General features: G+C 32.6%; 3 protein-coding genes and 1 non-coding gene across 4 annotated transcripts; 1 reads left to right on the forward strand and 3 right to left on the reverse strand.

Annotated features, from left to right (window-relative positions):
- Positions 1–6249: 6249 nt before the first annotated feature.
- On the forward strand, positions 6250–7121 carry LOC141717481 (ethylene-responsive transcription factor ERF003). Its single transcript, XM_074519574.1, has 2 exons — positions 6250–6423; positions 6511–7121. The coding sequence occupies exons 1-2, from the start codon at positions 6341–6343 to the stop codon at positions 6944–6946; spliced, it is 519 nt and encodes a 172-aa protein (XP_074375675.1). The 5' UTR covers positions 6250–6340; the 3' UTR covers positions 6947–7121.
- Positions 7122–9303: 2182 nt separating this feature from the next.
- TRNAA-CGC (transfer RNA alanine (anticodon CGC)) lies at positions 9304–9376 on the reverse strand. Its single transcript has one exon. It is a non-coding gene; the product is annotated as a tRNA-Ala (tRNA).
- Positions 9377–10693: 1317 nt separating this feature from the next.
- On the reverse strand, positions 10694–14572 carry LOC141717476 (putative receptor-like protein kinase At1g80640). The gene is made up of 10 exons (XM_074519568.1): positions 14315–14572; positions 13801–13971; positions 13434–13681; positions 13210–13342; positions 13051–13114; positions 12857–12953; positions 12645–12747; positions 11405–11523; positions 11211–11300; positions 10694–11118 (listed from the first exon to the last, which is right to left on the reverse strand). Exons 1-10 carry the CDS (start codon positions 14484–14486, stop codon positions 10975–10977), a joined length of 1341 nt encoding a protein of 446 aa, XP_074375669.1. The 5' UTR covers positions 14487–14572; the 3' UTR covers positions 10694–10974.
- Positions 14573–18038: 3466 nt separating this feature from the next.
- LOC141718171 (uncharacterized) lies at positions 18039–19712 on the reverse strand. Its single transcript, XM_074520550.1, has 4 exons — positions 18964–19712; positions 18800–18862; positions 18391–18454; positions 18039–18263 (listed from the first exon to the last, which is right to left on the reverse strand). Exons 1-4 carry the CDS (start codon positions 19440–19442, stop codon positions 18039–18041), a joined length of 831 nt encoding a protein of 276 aa, XP_074376651.1. The 5' UTR covers positions 19443–19712.
- Positions 19713–22186: the final 2474 nt, after the last annotated feature.

Consider the following 22186-nt stretch of genomic DNA (forward strand, 5'->3'; position numbering starts at 1 on the left):
GTATGAATGGAGTATTGCAAGTATGATTGTTTATTGATCGAAATATGTCGTCTTCTCTAAAACTTTTTTGAGTAAATTCTAATCAAACTATTTTAGTTTTAAATATGTCAAAATTATGTATAATAACACATTTGTACTCCTTAATGAAGTTATGATAAATTAAATATTTTTTTATAAATAATTTTTAATCTTAAAAAAACAAATGAGGACAAAATAATAATAAAAATCCCTCCCGCAATGCGTCATTACGGGAGGTGTTCGGCCCAGCCCCAACATATATAAAATATTGCGGCGGGTGGTTAAAGAGCTACCTACAGCAATGTTTCATTGCATTAGCCGCAATGAAACAATGTTGTAGGTGGCGGGGGGTATTTTTTTTATTTGTTACGAAAAAATGTTTAACATTCCACGAGCTGAGTTGTTTTATATTTTTTTATAGGTAACGAAAAATCGATAAAATTTCATTTTTTTTAGTTTTCCACATTTTCAATTTTTAGCATTATATTCGTTTACTATAAATTAAAAATTGATAAATTAAATTGGACAAGTACAAGAAAAATAAAAAAACATAAAACTCACAATATTAAAAAAAAAATACTCATAATATTCCGTTATAATAAAAATTCGAAAATACTATTTCGAACAAATAATTAAAGAATACCTTTTCACTCAAAAATTTTAAATTCAATATTTAATTTAAATATTTTAATTTAAAATATTAATTCAAAAATATCAAAATATAAGTTCGAAAAAATATTTAAAAATTTATTTTTAACAAAAAAAATAAATTAGAAAAAATAAAGTGGGAAATAACCGTTACATTTAAAACAGCGTCCTCCAACAATGTTTCATTGCACTAGCCGCAATGAAACACTGCTGTAGGTGGGAGATGATATTTTTTTTATTTGTTACGAAAAAATATTTAGCATTCCGGGGGCTGAGTTGTTTTATATTTTTTTATAGGTAACGAAAAATCGATAAAATTTCATAGTTTTTAGTTTTCCATATTTTCAATTTTTAGCATTATATTCGTTTACTATAAATTAAAAATTGATAAATTAAACTGGACAAGTACAAGAAAAATAAATAAAAACATAAAACTCACAAAATTTTGTTATAATAAAAATTTGAAAATACTATTTCGAATAAATAATTAAAAAAATACTTTTTCACTCAAAAATTTTAAATTTAAAATATTAATTCAAAAATATCAAAATATAAGTTCAAAAAAATATTTAAAAATTTATTTTTAACAAAAAAAATAAATTAGAAAAAATAAAGCGGAAAAGAACCGTTATATTTAAAACATTGTCCTCTAGCAATGTTTCATTGCACTAGCCGCAATGAAACAATGCTGTAGGGCTGCCGCAATGCCTCGATGCGGCAGTTGGTTGCTGTTATCACCTGGGTTGCGGAAGGGCGCGCCCACACACACAGATATCTAATATATATATATATATTAGATATTATGTAAAAAATTATTTGCTTTAATGGTGCATTCCCATTAGCTAAAAATGCAGATATCTCTCTATGTTGGCTATATATGACAAATTTCTAACAACCTGTATTTAAATTACACATAATGAGTTATCATATTCAAATAATACATTTTATTTATAAAATCTGAAAATAACAACATACTATTTTTAAAGACAACTTTATCGGAGTAAATAATCTTACAGGTCCAGTAATTTTTTTAGATAATCTCTATTTCAAATAATTTTAGTTAATAATTTTAACAACACCGTCATAGATGCTTTTAGTTAAGCAATCCGGAAACAAAACGGCTAATTATTTAGCTCGTTTTTTATTTTTCAAATTATTAATAAAATCTGTTATAATTTTGGCAAAACAAGAAAAATATCATAATACTCCTTACATTTTATTTTTATATTTTTATAATACTTGTGTATTTAGCGAAATTCCCCCCCAAATCCAGTGGGGAATATAGATATATTTTAAATTTCGAGAAATTTAATTTTATCCTCTAGTACAGTTAAAATAATACATTTTTGAATCTAATTTCGGTAAGAAATAAAATCAAATTAGTTTCTTCAAATGTTTTAAATTTTGCTTTTCTTCGATTAAAAAGAAGAGAGTGGGAATACAAAATAATCTAAAAAAATCTACACATTTTTTTTCTTCCGAATTTCCTGAAAAAAGTAGGAAAAAATTAGATGACTGTTTGATTTTTTTTTAATTTATACATATTTTGAGATATAATATATAAAAATGATGGTTTTAAGAAGGTTTGATGATAAAACTGATAGATATTTTTTGTAAAAGTTTTTTTCCAAAATAATGTGGGGACATACTTTTTGCCCACAACAGCTTTTAGACCAATTTTTTTTTAAAATTTACCAAATACCTATTTAACAGCTTTTCAACGAGAAAGATCTGCAAGCAGAGCTACAGGTCTAATAATGCAAAATAAGATAAGATACGTTTTGGGCTTAAAAATACGTCTGCAGAGAATATATATTTTGGTCTTATAATTGGTCAGACTCAATGTCTTTACTTAAATGGGCCGGCCTGGGATACCAAGCCCAAAGGTGCGTCAAGAATGAAGAATTTGTTTTGCTATCATTGATTAGTACGGTAGGAATCAAACTTTTGACGTTCCCTAGCAGAATATAAAAACTCAACCATTGTACTAACATTTTGTCGGCTTCAAGACTCGAGAGAGTTGAGAATATGTAGTGTACTATCCTATATGAATGAAAAATTAATATGTAGAGTGCGTGAGCCCGTAGGGTTTAACCAGTGCGCATCCGAAGGGTAGCGGCGGGTTACATACGATAAAAAAAAAAGTTAATATGTAGAGAGATCGAGTAGATGCGAAGAAAGGAACAATTTTTATCCTGAACAAAACAGTCCAATATTTTATAAACATCTCAGTGTTCCCGTTTGACTCCGACCTTTCCACAGTCTTTTCTCGCAAAGGAACAACAATGCATATGCATGCATGCTCAATTTATTATTCAATTCAATCCCACAACTGCCCCATATGCAAAGGCCGGTACAGATTCAAACAAACTGCTAAAAACAATGCATATGCATGCTTACTTGATCGGTCAGTCAAAGGTGAGTTACAGAAGATAAGGATTCAAGGATCATCATATGATCAACACTTTTCGGGCCCTGGTCTCAGCCTCAGGCCAACATCTTCAGTTCATTCATCGTATGTCAGAATTCCGAAACAACCCGAGCTTCAAAAACTACCACTAATTATTGAATCGTTCGGGGCTAAAAACAAATTCTTTACTATATTTACAACCGTGGTTCCGCCCTCTATTATCATCTTAATATACTATTCGGGGCGGAATCAGAATTTCTAAAGAATCGAAGTTAAAAATAATTGTCAACAAATTTTAAAAGTCGGTCGGATTTTAATGTACTTTTTCTACTAAAATATTTCCGGACTAAAGAAAAAATCCCAACTAAAGATCTGTTTTGGCAAATCTGACAAGTCAGCTTAATGACTTATAAACCATCATCGACGAATGTTTGTCGACCCAACTTATAAATTGAATTTAAAACTTATAAGTTGACAAATTGTATGTTGGTAACGACGACGTACTTTTTCTCAATTTACTTTTAATTTTTCAATTTTTATTAATTATAGTTTTAAAAATTATTTTTTAAATGTTATCTTAACTTAAAATATAAGTTTGAGATAATTATATTTAAAGATTATTCATTTTAGTCCATTTAAGTAAAAAAATTCTGAATTATATATGTAACTTACAAGTGTTTATCAATTTATTACTTATAAGTCACTTATTCAATTTAGATTATAAGTTAGTGATTTTAAAATTTAAAAATGGGCACTAAATTATCCCCTTGGTTCCGCCCTTATCTATGCTCTATGCCCATGTATTTTTGGCCAAATTTGAGCAAAGAAAAGAATAATAAAACCAGAGTCTGACTGACTAAATGGTTCAGAACAAAACACATCTAAAACTTGCACATTAAGTGATCTAAAACTCACTATATATAGACAAGCCATGTTGCTGGTTGTTGCCTGAAATGTCTGTCTCTTTCTTACTGATCTCCTCAACATGCATTATATGAATATCTTCCCTCAGTCCTCACTCACACATGTGCAACTAATTTTCCTCCCCTTACTCCCCCATGTTACCCTCCAAACTCAGATATTATATACATGTTTGTTTTTAACTCGCAACAACTTCATTAATTAATGTATAGAACTCAGAAGAAGTGTCTGGTTCATCACATTTGATAATTTTCATCAACAGGATAACAGAAGTTTGAAAGTTCCGGTCTGAGGATGCGAAAATTTTAATTGTTTTACTATGCTGGTGTTCAGATGTATAAAAAATGTGAGAATATGACCAAAACTGGCCTTGAGTTTGAGTTTTCGAGGGCCTTGGTTAAAATCAGTTTTTGAAGCACTAACGCACATACGCACCACATTTTTACAAATTTATATAGAAGGAATTCGAAAACTTTGGTACCCTTGACATTGAGTGTTGAGGGCCTCTCGCTCATAGCGAGCAGGGATGACAATTTGTACCGAACTGATGGATACCCGATCCATACCGATCCGATCGGATTTTACGGAACCCAAATATTTTGGGTTCGGGTTTGAGTATGATTTTTAAACCCGAACTTTTTCCGGGCCGGGTTTAGGTTTAAGGCATACCGTTTCGAACCCGACCTGAAAACCCGAAACTCATTTCGTTCCGACCCGAACCCGAACCGAAACACGTATTAATATATAAATAATATTTTATATTTTAAAAGTATTAATATAATATATGATATCATATATTACTATATTAGTAGTATAAAGATTATACCTTGTACAAACTATTACGTTAAAGTCTAACATTAGTGATCGTTAAACATGTTTTCAGTAGTAGGGTTCGATACAAGTATACTCTAGGTCAAGATTGTTGCATTTTTTAACCCACAACTTCATCCTTAGAATTCTGATCCATTGCCTACTCTGAATCCTCTAATTCAACCAAAAAATTTCAATATCGTTAGATCTATGAGCCCTTTGCTCGAATAAGACCCTATTAATCCTTCAATAAAAAATTAAAGTACAATTTGGTAGATATCTACAAATCCGAACCCGAATAAAACCCGATCGGTTCGGGTTCGAGTTCGATAATTCGGATTTTTCCGGATTCAGGTTCGGATTTAGGTTTGACAAAAACAATCGGATTCGGGTTTGGTATTTGCAAAACCCGTTTCGACCGAACCGATTGCAATCCTGATAGCCAGGGCCACCCTTGAAAATGACCAAAAGCTTGAGGCTAAATGAAGGAATCAAAAGCAGAAACTGATGTCAACATCCTCAAATTCAAATATCGTCCCTAGCTTTAACTTAGATTGCATAATCTTACAAGAATTTATAAAATGGTCAAAAATAGTAGGCTACAAAAATATAAAAATGGGCCTTGTTGATCTACAAAGACAATGTCCTTGTCTTTGCCTTACAAAGCGGCATATGGGCAGGTTCACTATGTTTAGTAAGTGTGTGATGTGAGCCATGTACTCATGTTCACATATTTAGACTAACTAAACTCTGTAGAGCTAAGCAAATATTCCATGTAGAAAACTTTATCCTTAAGTAAGGCACATTCCCACCTATACATTAACAAACAATGTCATGAATGACTCTATACAATTATTACTCTTATAGTATATGATGGATCCACATTTTTCAATATTTATAAGGATTGTATATGCCCCAGTTGCTGATCTAAAGGCAATCTTATGTATTTCACCATAATCTTTAATTACTAATGAAGGTTAAGGTAATGATGTGCAGATTACTAATTTAAGTAATAAGATTAGCATTTCGACGAATTTGAGTTAATATTACTTCATACGCGATTTTTAATGAAGACCATGGAGAAAGTTGTAAAAATCGGAAATCGGTTCTGCTCGGTTACGTCTCCGAAATTCGAGTAATCGGCCAATTTTTCGAGTATTCGCTCGAGTACTCTCTTAAATCCGAATCAGTTCACCTCCGATTTCTGAATAACTCACACGAGTACTAGTCCAAGTCAACCGATTTTTAGAACACCTAAATGCAGATCAATAGGGTGGTAATAGAAGATTAGGCATATTAGTTCATGTTTAAGTGAAGACTAATATTAGTGTTTAGGACTAACAATGAACTTTAAGAACATTTTTGGCAGTGGGGACATAATGGAAGCCAGCTGAAGGCCGAAAATATCGCTTACAAAAGGCCTTCAGGTCTACAACATTCAACTCCCTCCATATATATCTTAGTGTCATAATTTTTCCATAACAAACACTCTCACAAATTCTCATCTCCAACACATTTTTGTGCTCCACTACTATGACTAGGCCTCAACAAAGATACAGGGGAGTTCGCCAAAGGCATTGGGGCTCTTGGGTCTCCGAAATTCGACACCCTTTGCTGTAATTTCACTATCACAAACTTTATGGAACTATGGTTTATTATTAGTGTAGTACTAGAATGACTAATGTTTGTGTTTGTTTTGACAGGAAAACCAGAATATGGCTTGGCACATTCGAGACTGCAGAGGATGCAGCACGAGCCTACGACGAAGCAGCTAGACTTATGTGTGGAACAAGAGCAAGAACCAACTTTGTGTACAATGCTAATGAATTTCAGTCATCGACAAGCAAGCTTTTATCAGCAACTCTAAGAGCTAAACTGCAGAAGTGTCACATGGCATCTCTTCAAATGACCAGAAAGTCTGCAGCCCGAGACGCTGATCAAGAAGCTCAATCTCCTATTTCTGATGCTGCAGGAGACAACATCAGTGCCCCGAGGGATAATAGTGTTGGTTGCAGCAATGGAGATCAAGGGGAAAATGTACAGCAGTTCACATCACTTGAAGATGATCACATAGAGCAAATGATCCAAGAGTTGCTTCATTATGGTTCTGTCGAACTTTGTTCTGTTATGGATTGCTAGGCATTTTTCATCTACGCATTCGCCTTCTTTCTTATGATATATAACTTCTCAATTCAAGTAATCAGTAGCTAATGCTTGTAATACATATCAGCATTTGAAATTTGGATTACGCGGACTCGTTTAAGTACTGTAATGTTGAAGATTCATGAAGGCAGTTTAATTGCAAATTTAAAACGTTTTGTTTGTAACTTCATCTTTTCGGAAAGTGCAGGTATCAAAGAACTTTTAGGAAGATTGAGCCTTAATGCTTTTCAAATTTCATATGCACAAGTTTGATGTGTTTTAACAGAAGTTACATTCCAGAATTGAATGCAACATAAAATGTGCTAACAAGTATTGGTACAAGCTTAGCTAAAGCCATGTGAAATGGTCCCAGAAACAATCATCTGAAAACAGAGACATGACTCATGAGACATACAATATCAAGAACTAATATTCTCTTGCTTTTAACATTTCTAACAGCAACTACTGACACTAACTTGTCTTATGGTGTCATGCTGCTGATTCTGTGGTCACTATTAGCTCTAATTTCACTTCAGATGTTAAATCAAACACTCAAACATGATAGTAGGGTCAATAAAGTGCAATTAATTAATAAGCTTTACACGGATGTGCATAATGACAAGCGGAGTTTCTGAAAAAACTCATTCACATATGTCTCTGCTGAAACTTGAACTCTCGACCTCTCACTGAATCGTTACATGTTAGAAGTTTCACTAGGTTTGAACACACAGAATTTGGTAAAAAAAGTTAAAGAATGAGAAAAAAGTTATACTATGTTGTGATACATAAGGAATTTGTTGATAACAATGCTGACAAGTTGGTAGAGGGGGGCAGCTAAGGTATGTGAATATGAAGAAGGTTTGGAAAATGTTGAGCTAATGATTTGAATAAACTACTGGCAACAAAACATGCTCATAGTTTTTTCAAAAGCTTTCCCTTTTATGTGCATGCTAATAGACCACAGCTTTCCTTTAGGTCTTTTCATTCCTTCGGGATGGTTAACTTTTTGACCTACATACTCATTTTCATTCCGCACCTTCTTGTCTTTTCTATATGGATTGGCATGCAATGTTAACTGCATGCATCTGAAGTAAAGTATTTGGTGACTCAGCGACATGGATTTGACTCTTTTGTTGAGAAGGAAACTCTCTCTCTCTCTCTCTCTCTCTCTCTCTCTCTCTCTCTCCCCCTCCTCCTATCTCTCTCCCCCTCCGATCTCCCTCTCTCTCCCTCTCTTCCCCTCTCTCCCTCTCTCTCTCTCTCCCTCTCTCCCTCCCTCCCTCTTTTTAAGTTCGAATGGAAGAATTTGGGTAAATTGAGGAACCAGCACATTGAGTTTGTCCCCCGCAACCATCTAAATTTGTCCTAAAGCGAGAGATCAAATCTATGTTCTGTTTATGATAAGAAGTTCTAAATGATTTCCTCCTCCTTTTATATTTTAAAAAAGTAAAGAAAAAATAATTGTGTTAGCGTAACTAGTGACTATATGATGAAAGTTCTATACTGATAGAACAGTGAAATAGATATCTAGCATATTTTAGTTACAATCACATCTGTTCATGCCCTGTATTAACAGTGACGGAGCTACGCAGAAGCTATAATTCAGCTACGACTAAAGTAATACAACTACGTTGAATTAAAATCCGACTACGACTAAAATAATACTACTACCAAATAAATATCGAAAATTTTCTGATTACGTCACTGACTAATCGAGAAACGTAGTCAAAATTTAAGCAAATTGTGAAGTGCATTTATATATAAAGTCGCCATATCAATTCCCATTCCTCACATGTGCAAACCATGTTAATGAATATCATTCCAAATGACAAATGTGATTTGCATAGCACATGGGTCACGGGTATTGGGAAATTTTATGTTTCTCCTCGTTTTTTTACAGTTTTTTTCGCAGGCTTGACATGTATTTTAAGGTAATTATAAAATATATTTTTATAATTTATTTTTAAAATTTTTTTTATTTTATAAAAATTTGAAAATTATATTTTCATTTAAAGGATTTTTTTAAAAAAAAATTATGCATTTACATTCAGTGCGTGCCGAACCCCATATTGAATGTAAAGAATTGAGAGGGAGAGGGAGTACTAATTAACATAATATTTTGTGTATAATTCTTGATGATACCTATCTCATGAGCTATTATACTCGTGTATGTGTTTATTGTCATACTCATTTGATTGTTAGTGGGTCTAGGTAGAAAGAAAGATCTCATGAACCCTACTTCAAGACATTGATTAATATAAACATGAATTTGTTTTTTAATGCTTATTTAGATTAGAAAACTCATACCCGGATAACAGAGCAGGAAGAAGTGTAAAAATTAAAATTTAATGGAGTGGAGGTGCGGGGAATCGAACCCCGTGCCTCTCGCATGCGAAGCGAGCGCTCTACCATATGAGCTACACCCCCTTCTTGTCAATGTTTACTTGGCCATTAATAATAACGCAACATATTCAAACTCACTACATGTGGGCCTTATGTGTTTTTTTTGTTTACCAGAGTTGGGCTGTCCAGATAAGCAGTTAAGCTTCGGCCCAGTCTTGAATATTATCAGGTGATTAACCTTAATAGAAATTTAGATACTAAATTAGAAATGATTTATTCATCTTGTCTATGATATTATATTTACAGTAGTGCTAGGTGTATACAATTGAATTTTGTACAAAATATTTGTATATAATGACATGACTTTTGATGTGAGATGTTTTAATTGATTTTGTTGATATAAATACAGAGACTCATTCCAATTAAAACATAACACATGTCATTATGTACAAAATTTTGTACACCATTCTGTACACCAAACATTTTTCATATCTTTATATGAAAAATATGAATATTCACATACTATTTTTCATGCTACCAATTTGTGGCATTTTTTACACATCAAAAACTATATTCGGAATTAAAATAGGGAAATGTTAAATTCAGAATTGATAATTAGTTTTCAGAGCAAATAAAAAGTGAAATGATAAAACTGCCCCCTAAGCACTTTCTGTGAGGGTGGTTTAATCTTTTGACTTCATTTTGTTCCGAAAATAAAAAAAAATTGCTTGAATTTAACATTTTCCCAAAAATATGCTGTCACAAGTCACAGCAGTGTAGTTGCATAATTTATCTTCAGTACATCTTTCTCCTGGTATTCTCCAAGCATATTGTGCATCTGTGATGGTAGAAATGAATATCAGTACCCACAAAATAACATTTTCAACCAAGAAAATAACATAATCAGCCAAATAGAACAAGGGCTTCTGATAAAATAATGTAGCTAAGTGTCCAACATTGCTTGCAATATTAATGTTCTGCATCTATGTTAAGATAGTGAATCAAGTTGCAGTTCAACATTGCTTGCCTCTTTCATCATCTCTGCAGTCTCGAACCAATGTGGAAACTGACAATCGTGGTGGTTATTCGGATGCTGACAGTTCGGACTCTGAAAGTTATTCGGATGCTGACAGTTACTATGAAAGTTATTCGGATGCTGACAGTTACTATGAAAGTTTGGTAAGAAGTAATCGGAAAAAGTGAGCGATGTGCAAGACCTCAGGTTCAACACCAACAAGTGCTACCTGAGTTCTAAATTTCTCGCATCATTTTACACAAACGAAATGACTCCATTTAAAGAATCATAATTTCAACGTGATGAAATACACCTCAACTACTAAAAATTTAGAACAAGGATCTAGCAAATATCACTGCAAATTTAGAACTGGGATCTAGCAAATCTTACTGCAAAAATTCAGAAACTCAGCTAGTGAAAAATTTGTTGACAAAAGATTAAAGCAATCGTCCGCTCAACCAGTTGCAACTTTGCATCAGTTCATTGCAGCAGAAGTTTTGAGCTTAACTACCTAGAATGTGCTTTGTGAATTCAGAAAATACATAGGAAAATACTTCTCTTTTAATTTACAGTTGTACTTGTATGATACTAACCAAAAAATTTCTCTCGTACAAGTTCCCACAATGGCATTCATAAAAACTCAGAGAAAGCATGTAGCCCATATAAGCTAAATGGATTGTGGAGGATCAGGAAGTCTTAGTGATCCTCCAAGCTCAACAGGAACAAGCGGAATAAAAGAATGCAGGACATCTGTTATCAGTGGTCTGTAACTTGGTTCTGGTTGTACACATAGCACAGCTACAGCAGCAACCTATGCATATTAGGTAAATTTGAAATCATTTAAAAACTTGAAAGAGCAGAATTATAGGAACTTTTAAACAATAGTGAATCTTTTGAACGAACTTGGTATAGATGTTTTAAATCCATCATATTTCTGATAACCGGATCCACAATGCCTGGAAGTTTCGATCTGTTAGCAAGTTGAGGCATAGCCTGATTGTAACAAAAGGAGTTTGAATGTCAGCATTACAAAAAATGAATGTCCCGGTCACATTTTTATAGACGAGGATAAAAGATTCGACAAAAAAAAAACTAACCCATGAGACTATAGATTGGCATTGAGATGGTGCCACACTCTCCACAGCTTTTCTCCCCGTCAGAAGTTCAAGAAGAACCACGCCAAATGCATAGACATCACTCTTGTCGGTAAGTTTACCTAAAGCAGTTATCACGAATACATCATTGTACTTGGTCATGAGGTTTCTACTTTCCGAAAACAGGTTCATTTTACTGAAGGTAACTATTGTCAAGCCATGCGAGAAAAAATATGTGTGCTGATAATTAAACAGACATTTGTAAAGAAATTTCAATAAATATTTTTAATCAAGTTAAGAGACTGCTTCCTGGTCACCTAGTTGACCGTATCTTTGTTCAGGAGGAAAATACAAGTACTAATATCCTAATTTCCCAAATATTCAAAGCATTCAGACGAGTTCCTCCTATAGAGTAAGGGAGAGAGACAATTTGACTACCCATAATGGACAGAATAGAGATGCTGTACTAACTGAGGCTCATTAACAAGAGGCTCGTACATAATATGGGTATCGAGCTACAACACTACACCAGGAGGCTGATTTCCACTACCTTGATATGAGCAAAAGGGTGTTCGAAAAACATAGATAAGAATCCTTGTGATGTGAAAAGTTACTGTTTCATATGAGGAGAAGGTTCAAAAAAAGTACAAAAATGATCGCTACATATAATTTATCTTAATATCACCCGGACTCAGGTGTGTGTGTGTGACACGGGTGCAGAACTGCAGATCTAAGTATCAGGTTCATAGATATAATAAATTTAGGATTGGGATATGAATCCGAAATTGGACACGGGTGCGGAGACTCACATATAAGCTTAACATAAGTAATATGTTATATCATCTTAATCCATCTTACAATTTTAAAAAAGAGTGTCCTCTGCCATTTAAACTTGTCCATGTAATTACTAATTACATATATATGTCAAATGCATGACATGAAGTCAAAAAGACGACACCGAAAAAGTCATTTGCGGTCCTCACTCTGTATAACAAGTTGTAAGGCCTTATATATCACTTTAAACTTGCACTTCTGTAGTATGAAGTGTTCAGTTTAAATATGAAAGATCTGACATAGATCCCATACCCACACCCATATCATGTTGGGTCAACACAGGTATCTCAAAGTAGAATTGGTGCTAAATATAATAGAGCACCAGATTTAATTCATTAAACATAAGGCCATTAAATGATTCAGAAACATAACACATTTTAAAACTAATGATAGTCAGAAATTACCATACCGTCTACAAGATATTCTGGAGCTACATAACCTAATGTTCCTGAAAGCTTTATGCTTTTATTGTTTTGGATTCCATTGGCAACCGCAAGACCAAAATCAGAAAGCTGAATCCACAGAAATCATAAATTGTAATAAGAACTTTAAAAATCTTAGTTGAGGACAACACTTGCGAAGCTCCATGTGTTTCACTTGACAATAGACATAAAACTTTACCTTGGCATTGAAGTTGGAATCAATAAGAATATTAGATGATTTGATATCTCTGTGAATCACAGGAGGATTGCAGCGTTCATGGAGATATTCTAGTCCTCTGGTCAGACATAACAAAAAACAAGGGTGTGGTCAATATATTAATCTTTCATCATTTCTATCCAACATAAATTGAGACATAAGCAACATATTTGTACCTTGCAACATCCAGAGCAACTCTCATTCGAAGATGCCAGGTAAGAGTTGATCCTCGGGATGGTCCTATACATCATGTTAATTGTTTGATTTAGTTCTAGAGAAGTAGTGAAGTTCATCATTCTTGTTCTTAATACGAGGATTGCAAGGGATACCCTTACCTTGCAACTGGGATTCCAAAGATCCATTATGCATCATTTCGTAGACCAGAAACCTCGTATCCCCATGAATACAGTAACCCAAAAGGGAAATTACATTCTGATGATTTATTTTGCTTAAACATGATACCTCATTCTGCATTTGCAGTCAATAGTAAGGAAACCTACAAATTAAACTATCGTATCTCACAAACAGTAAAAACGAGCTTTAATTCTTCACTAAATACCTCAAATTCTCTCGCAGCTTCTGGACCACCCTGAAGTTTCTTTACTGCTGCAAGATTCTGATCGCTGAAACGAGCTTTATACACTCGTCCACCTCCACCTCCACCCAAAACATTGTCTTCCCCAAAATTATTCGTTGCAGCAACCAACAACTTATACTCAATTACGGTGACTGAACCCTTTCTACTACCAGTTCTCAAAGAACCGACTTTACCCAATATTGGACCTAAAGAAATCCCCTTTGCAGGTTCTTTAATTTAAAAATTAGGGAGGCAAAAAAGTAACACACAAAAAGTTACACAAAGTAAAACAGATAATTATAACAAAATTTCTGTTGCATTACCAAATAAACCATAATCAAGAACATACCTAAGTTTTCTTCATCATCCGTGTTAGACTTGTCGAAGTTTCTCCGCTTACAGATCCAGAAACAAGATAAAAACAACACAATTGCAGCAAGCAAAGTGGAACTAACAATAAGAGCTATAAGTATCTTATTGCTAACATCCTCATTGTGCTTCCCGCTCGCATACACTCCCCCTAATTTCCATAAAATCCAATCAGATTTTTGCAGCATAACATTTCATACATATCAAGAATCAGCACATAACCAAACTAAAGGCACACCCTTTCTAACCTTCCCTAATAAAAATTCATTTTTTTCAAGAACACAATTACAAACAGTACAAAAGTTACAATCTTTAAGTATTTTACATCATTATCTCTATCACTCAAGATTGAATTCTTGAAGAACCAAACTAGCAAAACAAAAAAACCCCATCAAGAAAAACAAGAAATAGCACAACCCCATCAAAAGAATCAACAAATACACACACAAATTAGTGAAAAAAGCAAGAAAAAGAGTGGCACTGAGTAAATTTACCTGAAGATTGAGGCTTGGCATGAGGAAAAGGCTGAGTTTGAGTAGGAAGAACAGGGTCAGTAGTGAGTGGCCATGGTGGAGATAAATGAGTTGGGTCAATAGCTGCTGAAGAACAAGACCAAACCAAGAAGCTAAGTGAACAAATGAGTTTAAACAGAGTTAAAAGATTCATCCTGTTCAGTTCAGTTGTGTTTCAAAACAGAAAGAGAATAGTGGGATATGTACTAGCAAATTGCATTGGGATTTTGAAATATAAACAAAAGTTTATTCAATTATTTATGTGTGTTTTTAGGCCTTTTTCAACTTTACAAATTTGAATCTTTCTTGCTCCAGTGCTCCATTTTCTTTTTGTTCTTTTTTCTCTAAACAAGGCATTTTCACTATTAGACATAAATAAGCCGAAATGTATCCCAAATTTATTCCCAAATGTCAAATTTGGTTTTTTTATTTGTGGAGCTCATATATATGTCCAATGAGTATATTTCATTTATCGGAGATTTATCAATAATATAATGACACTACGTTTTTCGGGAACTCTAGCGTTTCTCTTTAATAATGTACGATAATAATACGTAAAAGATTTCGTTCTTCTATTAGAAGCATTTGTATGATCATGTATAGATTTGTTTAGTCCTGATTTGGTCCAAATAATTAATTTTATTTTTACTTATTTGTTAGTTTTGATTCCGTTAATTATGTTACTTAGGATTTGCGATCCTAGGTAAAAATCGGTTAAGAGTAATTATATTAACGTTCTTAATATGACGAGAATAAAACCTTAAGCCAACATGATTAGCTAGACTTTCAAAATTGAGATCATGAAGATGATTAGGCCAGTGCCTGCAATGAACAAATCTTGGTAGACAAATTCTTACCCATAATTCCATAATAATATGCTTTAGTTATCATTTTGGTATAAGTATTGAGTCTACTCATGAAGGAATAGAAGTACAAAATAGTAATGCAGTACAGAGGACTAAAGGTGTAACAAACCAACAAGAGGGAGAGGGGAAAAGACAGTAAAACAAATGCACAACAATCATGTGGCACTTATTTACTCAGCTCACATGTTTTGTGGGTTGAACATACTTGCAAGTTGCAAACTAAACTGGAAATTGTGGTTGATGACTGTGTGCATCTCCCGGAGCTATAATTATATACATTTTAAAATGCGTGTTGAACACTCAGAAACGATAATAATTAGCCGGGACGGAGGGGTATCTAGTAAAGCTGCATGAATACGCAAGATATTTTCTATGTATAGGTGTGATGACTGATGAGGAAACTGTAATCAGGGTTGGCTTATGTGCAAGATATTTTCTATGAACATGCTTATCTTCACCGAATTTGCTACTTGTCCCCTGGTCAAAAACTGATAACTTTACGTAACTGAAAGTGTAAAAAGATACAAACAAGAACTGCATATCAAACATTGTGACCCCTATTCAAACTGTTGTGCATGAGCACCTGACGATGCAACACTATACAATGAATTGATAGTTAAGATGAAGCTTATAAGTAGTAGCGTAGCGCAATCTGGTAGCTGTCTAAGCTTGGCAAAAGGGCTTCAGAAATGTGGTTGATCTCCGGCTATCATGCAAAATCTGAAGTATCACCATCTGCATTGGATGTACTATCATCTGCAGTGGACATTTGCGTCCATGTTTTGTTCTGTCAAAAAAATGTGTGATTAGTCAATAAAAGTGACTTATAGATTGAATTTGAAAAATACAAAGGGTTGTTATTTCATTGTACTCAATGTGAGATCGATTTTAGCTCAAATTGGCCAAAAAAGCGAGCATAATGACATATTCTTAAATAATAATCAGTAATAGGTAATTATTTAAGAAATTGAACTATAGTGACATATTCTTAAATAATAAAAAAATCATAATAAAAGTATTGTATACAACACAAGCAATAAATATAACTAACAATTAATAAATCTGAAATCAGGGTAAAGTGGTATCATTTTCTTAAAAATATGAAATGGGTAAGTTTGATTTAATTTTTTTTGATATATACTTTTAATTTTTATCTTATAAAATAAGGAACACATTCAGTTTATATTTAGGTATGAATTTTACATTTTTTATATTTTATTTTGTAAAAAAGAAAAAATGTGGACTTGTTTTAAAAAATTTAGAGTACAAAATCCAATAAAACATAAAAACTATGGAGAAATGTAATAACAATAAAAAATTATTACAATTCAAAATTGAAATACAAATATAATAAAATATATTTAAAAGTACTCTGACAATAAAATGTAAAATATTTTTTTTAAAATTGTTACTATAATCGAAAAATTATAAAATATTATTACAAACACGGCAAGATGTAAACTCCAAACTGAAAATTATGGTTAATGAATTTGTGCATCTCCCGGAAAATATATTTATCTGGCTGCATGAATATGCAAGATATTTTCTATATCGAATTTTCAATTATGTGTCCATGGACAAATGTGATATACGCAGAAAATTAAGAGTTTATATCATTTTAATTGATGTATAATAGCGGTGGATTATCTTGTATTCACAAAAATTTCACCAATCAAATTGATCAAAATTCCTAATTTTCGGGCGCTTATACAGCGTATCTTATGTGCTAGATATTTTCTACTAATAATATCTTGTCACATGTCCTCGTCAAAAACTGATAACTTTACGTAACTGAAAGTCTAAAACGATACAGACAAGAACTGCCTATGAGCCTATCAAACATTGTGACCCTTATTCAAACTGTTGTGCATGAGAACCTGACGATGCAACACTATACAATGATAGCTAAGAATAGGGTTGTCAAACGGATAATTCGGATACATGTATGCCTATATACGTATCCGCATCCGCAATTATCGGATTCGAATACGGATGATATCCGCTTTATTTCGGATACAGAAAATATCCGTTTTTTCTCGAATACGAATGCGGATATTAATTCGGATGAATATCGGTTTTTTTGAATTTTTTTTTACCCCTACCATTTTAACGATGATTATAGAACATTTTCTACAATTAAATACACATAATATATTTATATATGTATAAAGTAAGTGTACAATTATATAAAATTTGTATAAATGTATTATTTAATACATTTACACACACTATAAAGTAAAAAATAAATTTTAAAATATATATAATTTTATATTTATATAATTTAAATATCATATATGTAATTAGTTTCGGATTCGAATTTCCCGAATTCGGATACGAATAATATCCGTTTTTTCTCGGATACGGATATATCCGTTTTTTCTCGGATACGAATGCGATTTTTTCGGACGTATATCGGGCTTTTCGAATTTTTTTGACAGCCCTAGCTAAGATGAAGCTTAGTAGTAGTAGCGCAATCTGGTAGCCGTCCAAGCTTGGAAAAAGGGCTTCAGAAATGTGGTTGATCTTCGGCTATCATGCACAATCTGAAGTATCATCATCTGCATTGGATGCACTATCATCTGCAATGGACATTTACGTCCATGTTTCGTTCTGTGAAAGAAATGTGTGATTAGTCGGTAAAAGTGACTTACAGAAACTAATTTTGTGAATCATGTCGATTTTGAACCAGATTTTTAAGATGAAACTAATTGAACTCTAAAGCATATATATTGAATCCCAAAGAAGATGAAATAAGTTGTCAACCAAGGATAAGGTGTCCATTTTATTTTCATTCTCATTTACACATACATTTGGATACACAATGTCTACGAGTTTGTATTTCAAAAAAAAAAGTGCTCCGGTTCTTCTCTTCTTCGCCTTCTCGCTCTGTTCGTCTTCGTCTGCTGTTGATCAACTCCGTGCTGTGTTTCCTGACATGGATAAACAGGTCTCTCTCTCTCTCTCAAACCATATATTTCCACATCACTGCCCGAATCCTCCTCCTCCGAGTGATACTTCCAGTAATCCTCCTCTGAATAGGAATCACCCTCCAAAATGTATTCGTTCTGCAAAGTATATATCAAAGAAGGCAATAACAAGGTTTAGCGATAATATACAGATACACATTTTGCTCTTCAAATTGAAGAATTTTTTTTTCATAATTCATGAGCAAATCAAGCAAGGTCCACTTACCTTCCGACGTGGTTTGGGTGTAAAAGGAATGGGAATATCATCGCCATCTTCAACACTTTCTTCGCTATTTGCAGAAAAAACGAAATAATTAGAATGTGAAGTGTCCCAGCAAGACATGTTATAAAAATGTCATAGTAATGACTAAATTAAAAGTGATGGCTAAAATAATAAACTAGCCAGATGATGGCTAAATTTATTTTTTCATGCAAATTAGGGGCTCTGGACTACTGTCGTTAAGTCAAGCTTTTAATAACAGTAACGAGGGTAAAAGGTTAAAATCAATATAGACAGGGATAATAGCAAGATTATTCATAAGATCCATATCCAATAATCCAGTAATCTACTCAACAAAAAATGTTCAACAATCTTGAAAGTTAAAACAGAGACAAGGCAAGAAAATGTGTCTTACTAATCAAAATGATGAAGGTACAGGCCTGCCTCTATAACTCGTTTTTTCCTATCATCTGTCGGCCTGGGAGTAAAACAAATGTATTAGCTATAGAACATTAACATAGAAACAATTAAATGTTGCAGAAATTAAAAGAAACTGCTAACTCGAAAAGGTTAACTTACAGTGCAAAGCAGTCAAGCAAACTTAAAGATTTGTTGCCTCGAGGAGAAAAATCACTATAGCTATATTTATGAAAAACACGACGTTTCAGCTGAAAATTCAATGCACCATTCGCCTTATCAGGAAGCCTAGCAATCGTAAACATGTAGACATGTACGCTGATATTGTCAAACACCGTAAGGCAGAAATTGCCCTTCCCAAAATCAGCAAAGTAGCTAGACAGTTCTCCTCTAGGTTCGTAGGGTTCAGTTTCAAATCTGCTTAGCATGGTGGAGATGTGATGGTCCATCCGGTGCAGAAATACACAAACAGTTGCCAAAGACAAACCAAGAGAAGGGTGTTCTCCCAGAAATCTTTTTATAACCCGAAACTGAAGAAGACTCATTAAAGTAGGGATTCTGCATATCGCTCCAAAAGTTTTGCTTGGGATAATAAATTTCGAAAGACCGGCGACGTGAATAGGTACTGGTATTAATAACATACAGCCTCTCACAAAGCTCAAACACAATCGGTCTGATCTTCAGACCCTGCATGGGGGGAATGTCAACATAAGATACGAGTCTTCTCTGAGTGTCATAAGTTATCATTCCATGTCGATATCTCTGGTCTTCACCTCGAGTCACAATTCCACCAGCGAGAACGATTTTGGAATCGAAAACACCACAGCCCATAGATTGAAGACCCTTGATGACAACTTGACAGTTGAACACTGGTTTTGATCCACCTTTCTTATCATGCAAATCACTTAGCTTAGCGGAATATATCACATACACATGCTCTCCAAGATCATTTTCTGCTTCAAAACAGGTATACAATTTGGCCTCCTCCATGTTGTTATCCATCACTGTCACAAAAAATTACTAAAATGCTTTAATTAAAATATAAAAATTATTAAAACCTTAGCAACATTATATCTAAACCAAACATAGTCTGCAAAGGTGAGTTCTATAACATTTACAAGTAATCCAAAACAATCAGAAAAACCAAAACTAACGTCTAGGCATCCAGTGAAACGAAGAAACAAATGTTACCTATTGCCACACAAATTTGATTTTTTTTGGATGAGAAATATGATCTAACAGACACATGTCAGTATCACTCACACACAAGAAATCACTGATTACATGACAAAAATTTACAATTTACTCGTATATTTGATGCAACTAAACATGTAAATAATGCATCTTAATTCTCAAGTCTTAACAAGAAAGACAAGATATAGAAATACCTTATTAGTAAGATGATTGTGAGTTTTTAGAGGTGAATAAAACTCTACTTTTTTTAGTTTCGCCCTTGGATTTCTAATAAATACATAATGAACTAATATTTATTTTTATTAAAAAGAAATCTCCTAATAACATCAATGATGATAATTGATACTACGATCGATTTTTTTATTGTGTATCCGTGTGTCCATGAAAAACGTGAAAATTTATAATTTTAAGTAATTTTAATTGGTGATTTTTTTTTTTAAATTCATGGAGGTCCACCACTATTATAAAAAAGAAACCAATCAAAATGCATTAAACTTATAATTTTCCGCGTTTATCAAATGTATATTAAAGCATAATAGAAGATTAGTTGATACTAACCGAAGCGGGTATTTGAATCAATTGCTATAACAAAATATCAAATTATGAAATATTTTATTCAGATAAAGGTCTGTACTCTTTTTTTCCGTCAAGGTTTTTGTTGCACATTGTTTTTCCTTTTAAAATTTTAACAAAATAATCAATCTTTGTAATAATTACTCACATTTAGAATAACGGGCATGGATGGCAATTTTATCCGACCCGACGAATATCCGGCCCCTTTCGATCCGTTTCAATTTACCCAACCCGATTTTTTGGATTTGAATTTGAATTTGGATCTTATTTTTAGACCCGAAAGAGTTTGGATCTGGATTTGGATCTTAGATATACCAAACAGATACCCGACCCGAAACCCGAAATCCGTTCCAAACCCTAACCGGACCCGAAACCCGAAAAAAATCTGATAGCATATCCTTATCTACATTATTTTATAACAATAATACATGATTTATATATATCAAATATTTAAATCTAATATTTATAACCGGGAGATTGGATAATTATCGATAGTTAAATTTATTATATATGACGCTAATACTAATTCGTCTATGTATGTATAGTACTATTTTTTTGTTAAATAAACGCACTGAGTGTGTCGATATATAAAGTACTATTTATATATACTTAACATTCAAAAAAACATATTTGTATATTAATATAATTTTTTTAATTAATTAATTTTTAAAATATCCGAACTAAACCCGAAACCGACCCAAAACCCGAAAAAACTCAATAAATAGAATTTGGATATTTATTTTTAATATTCAGATCCAAACCCGATCTGAAACGAAATATAAAGAATTAGATTTAGACCTTATAAAATTTGATCCGATCCACCCGGTTGTAATCCCTAATAACGGGTTCTTCGGCTAAAACACATTATCAGTTCTATTTGGTATAAACAAACATTTTATTTTTCAAGAATAACATACACAATTTTATATAATAAAATAGTAAAACTATAATATTAAAATCTAGCTAGTTACCTTTTTCAACTAAAATGTATTATCAGTTTAATGTATATTAATAATACAATATTAAAAATTCAAATTGAATTAAAAAATATATAACATAATAATATTAAAGTAAATGCGTGCATCACACATGTTTTAAACTAGTATTTAATTTATAGTATATTTTATAGAATAATATATTTGTTTAAAATTTCATAATGATAAAAACAAAACCGAATAATTAAAAAGAAATTCAGAATATTACTTTGAATATTTATTTATTTTATTTAGAAGCGCGATTGTAAGATCGCTGTGAAGCGTGATTTTGTAAATTAGTTAATACATAATCGGTACATAAACCGATTAATTCCGATTCTAAATATTTAAAATTATACACTTATAATCATTTAGTAAGCCATTATATCATTTTATAAGAATCCTTTTATATTACAAATAAAAGGTTCCTAATATATATTATTTGAGAACTTTCTTAAAATTGTTTTTTTTAAGTTGTAATATTACTCAAAATTATTGTTACTTGAAATACGTGTCAATTTTTTTATGGTATTGTCAAGAACATATAAAGAGTTATACCACTTATGTCACAAATTTCAATTAATTTATTTATAATAAATTTGATGAACCCCTTTATTCAAATAAATTTAAACCAATAAAAATTA

Source organism: Apium graveolens, chromosome 4 (assembly GCF_009905375.1).
Source record: "Apium graveolens cultivar Ventura chromosome 4, ASM990537v1, whole genome shotgun sequence".
Lineage (NCBI taxonomy): Eukaryota > Viridiplantae > Streptophyta > Magnoliopsida > Apiales > Apiaceae > Apium > Apium graveolens.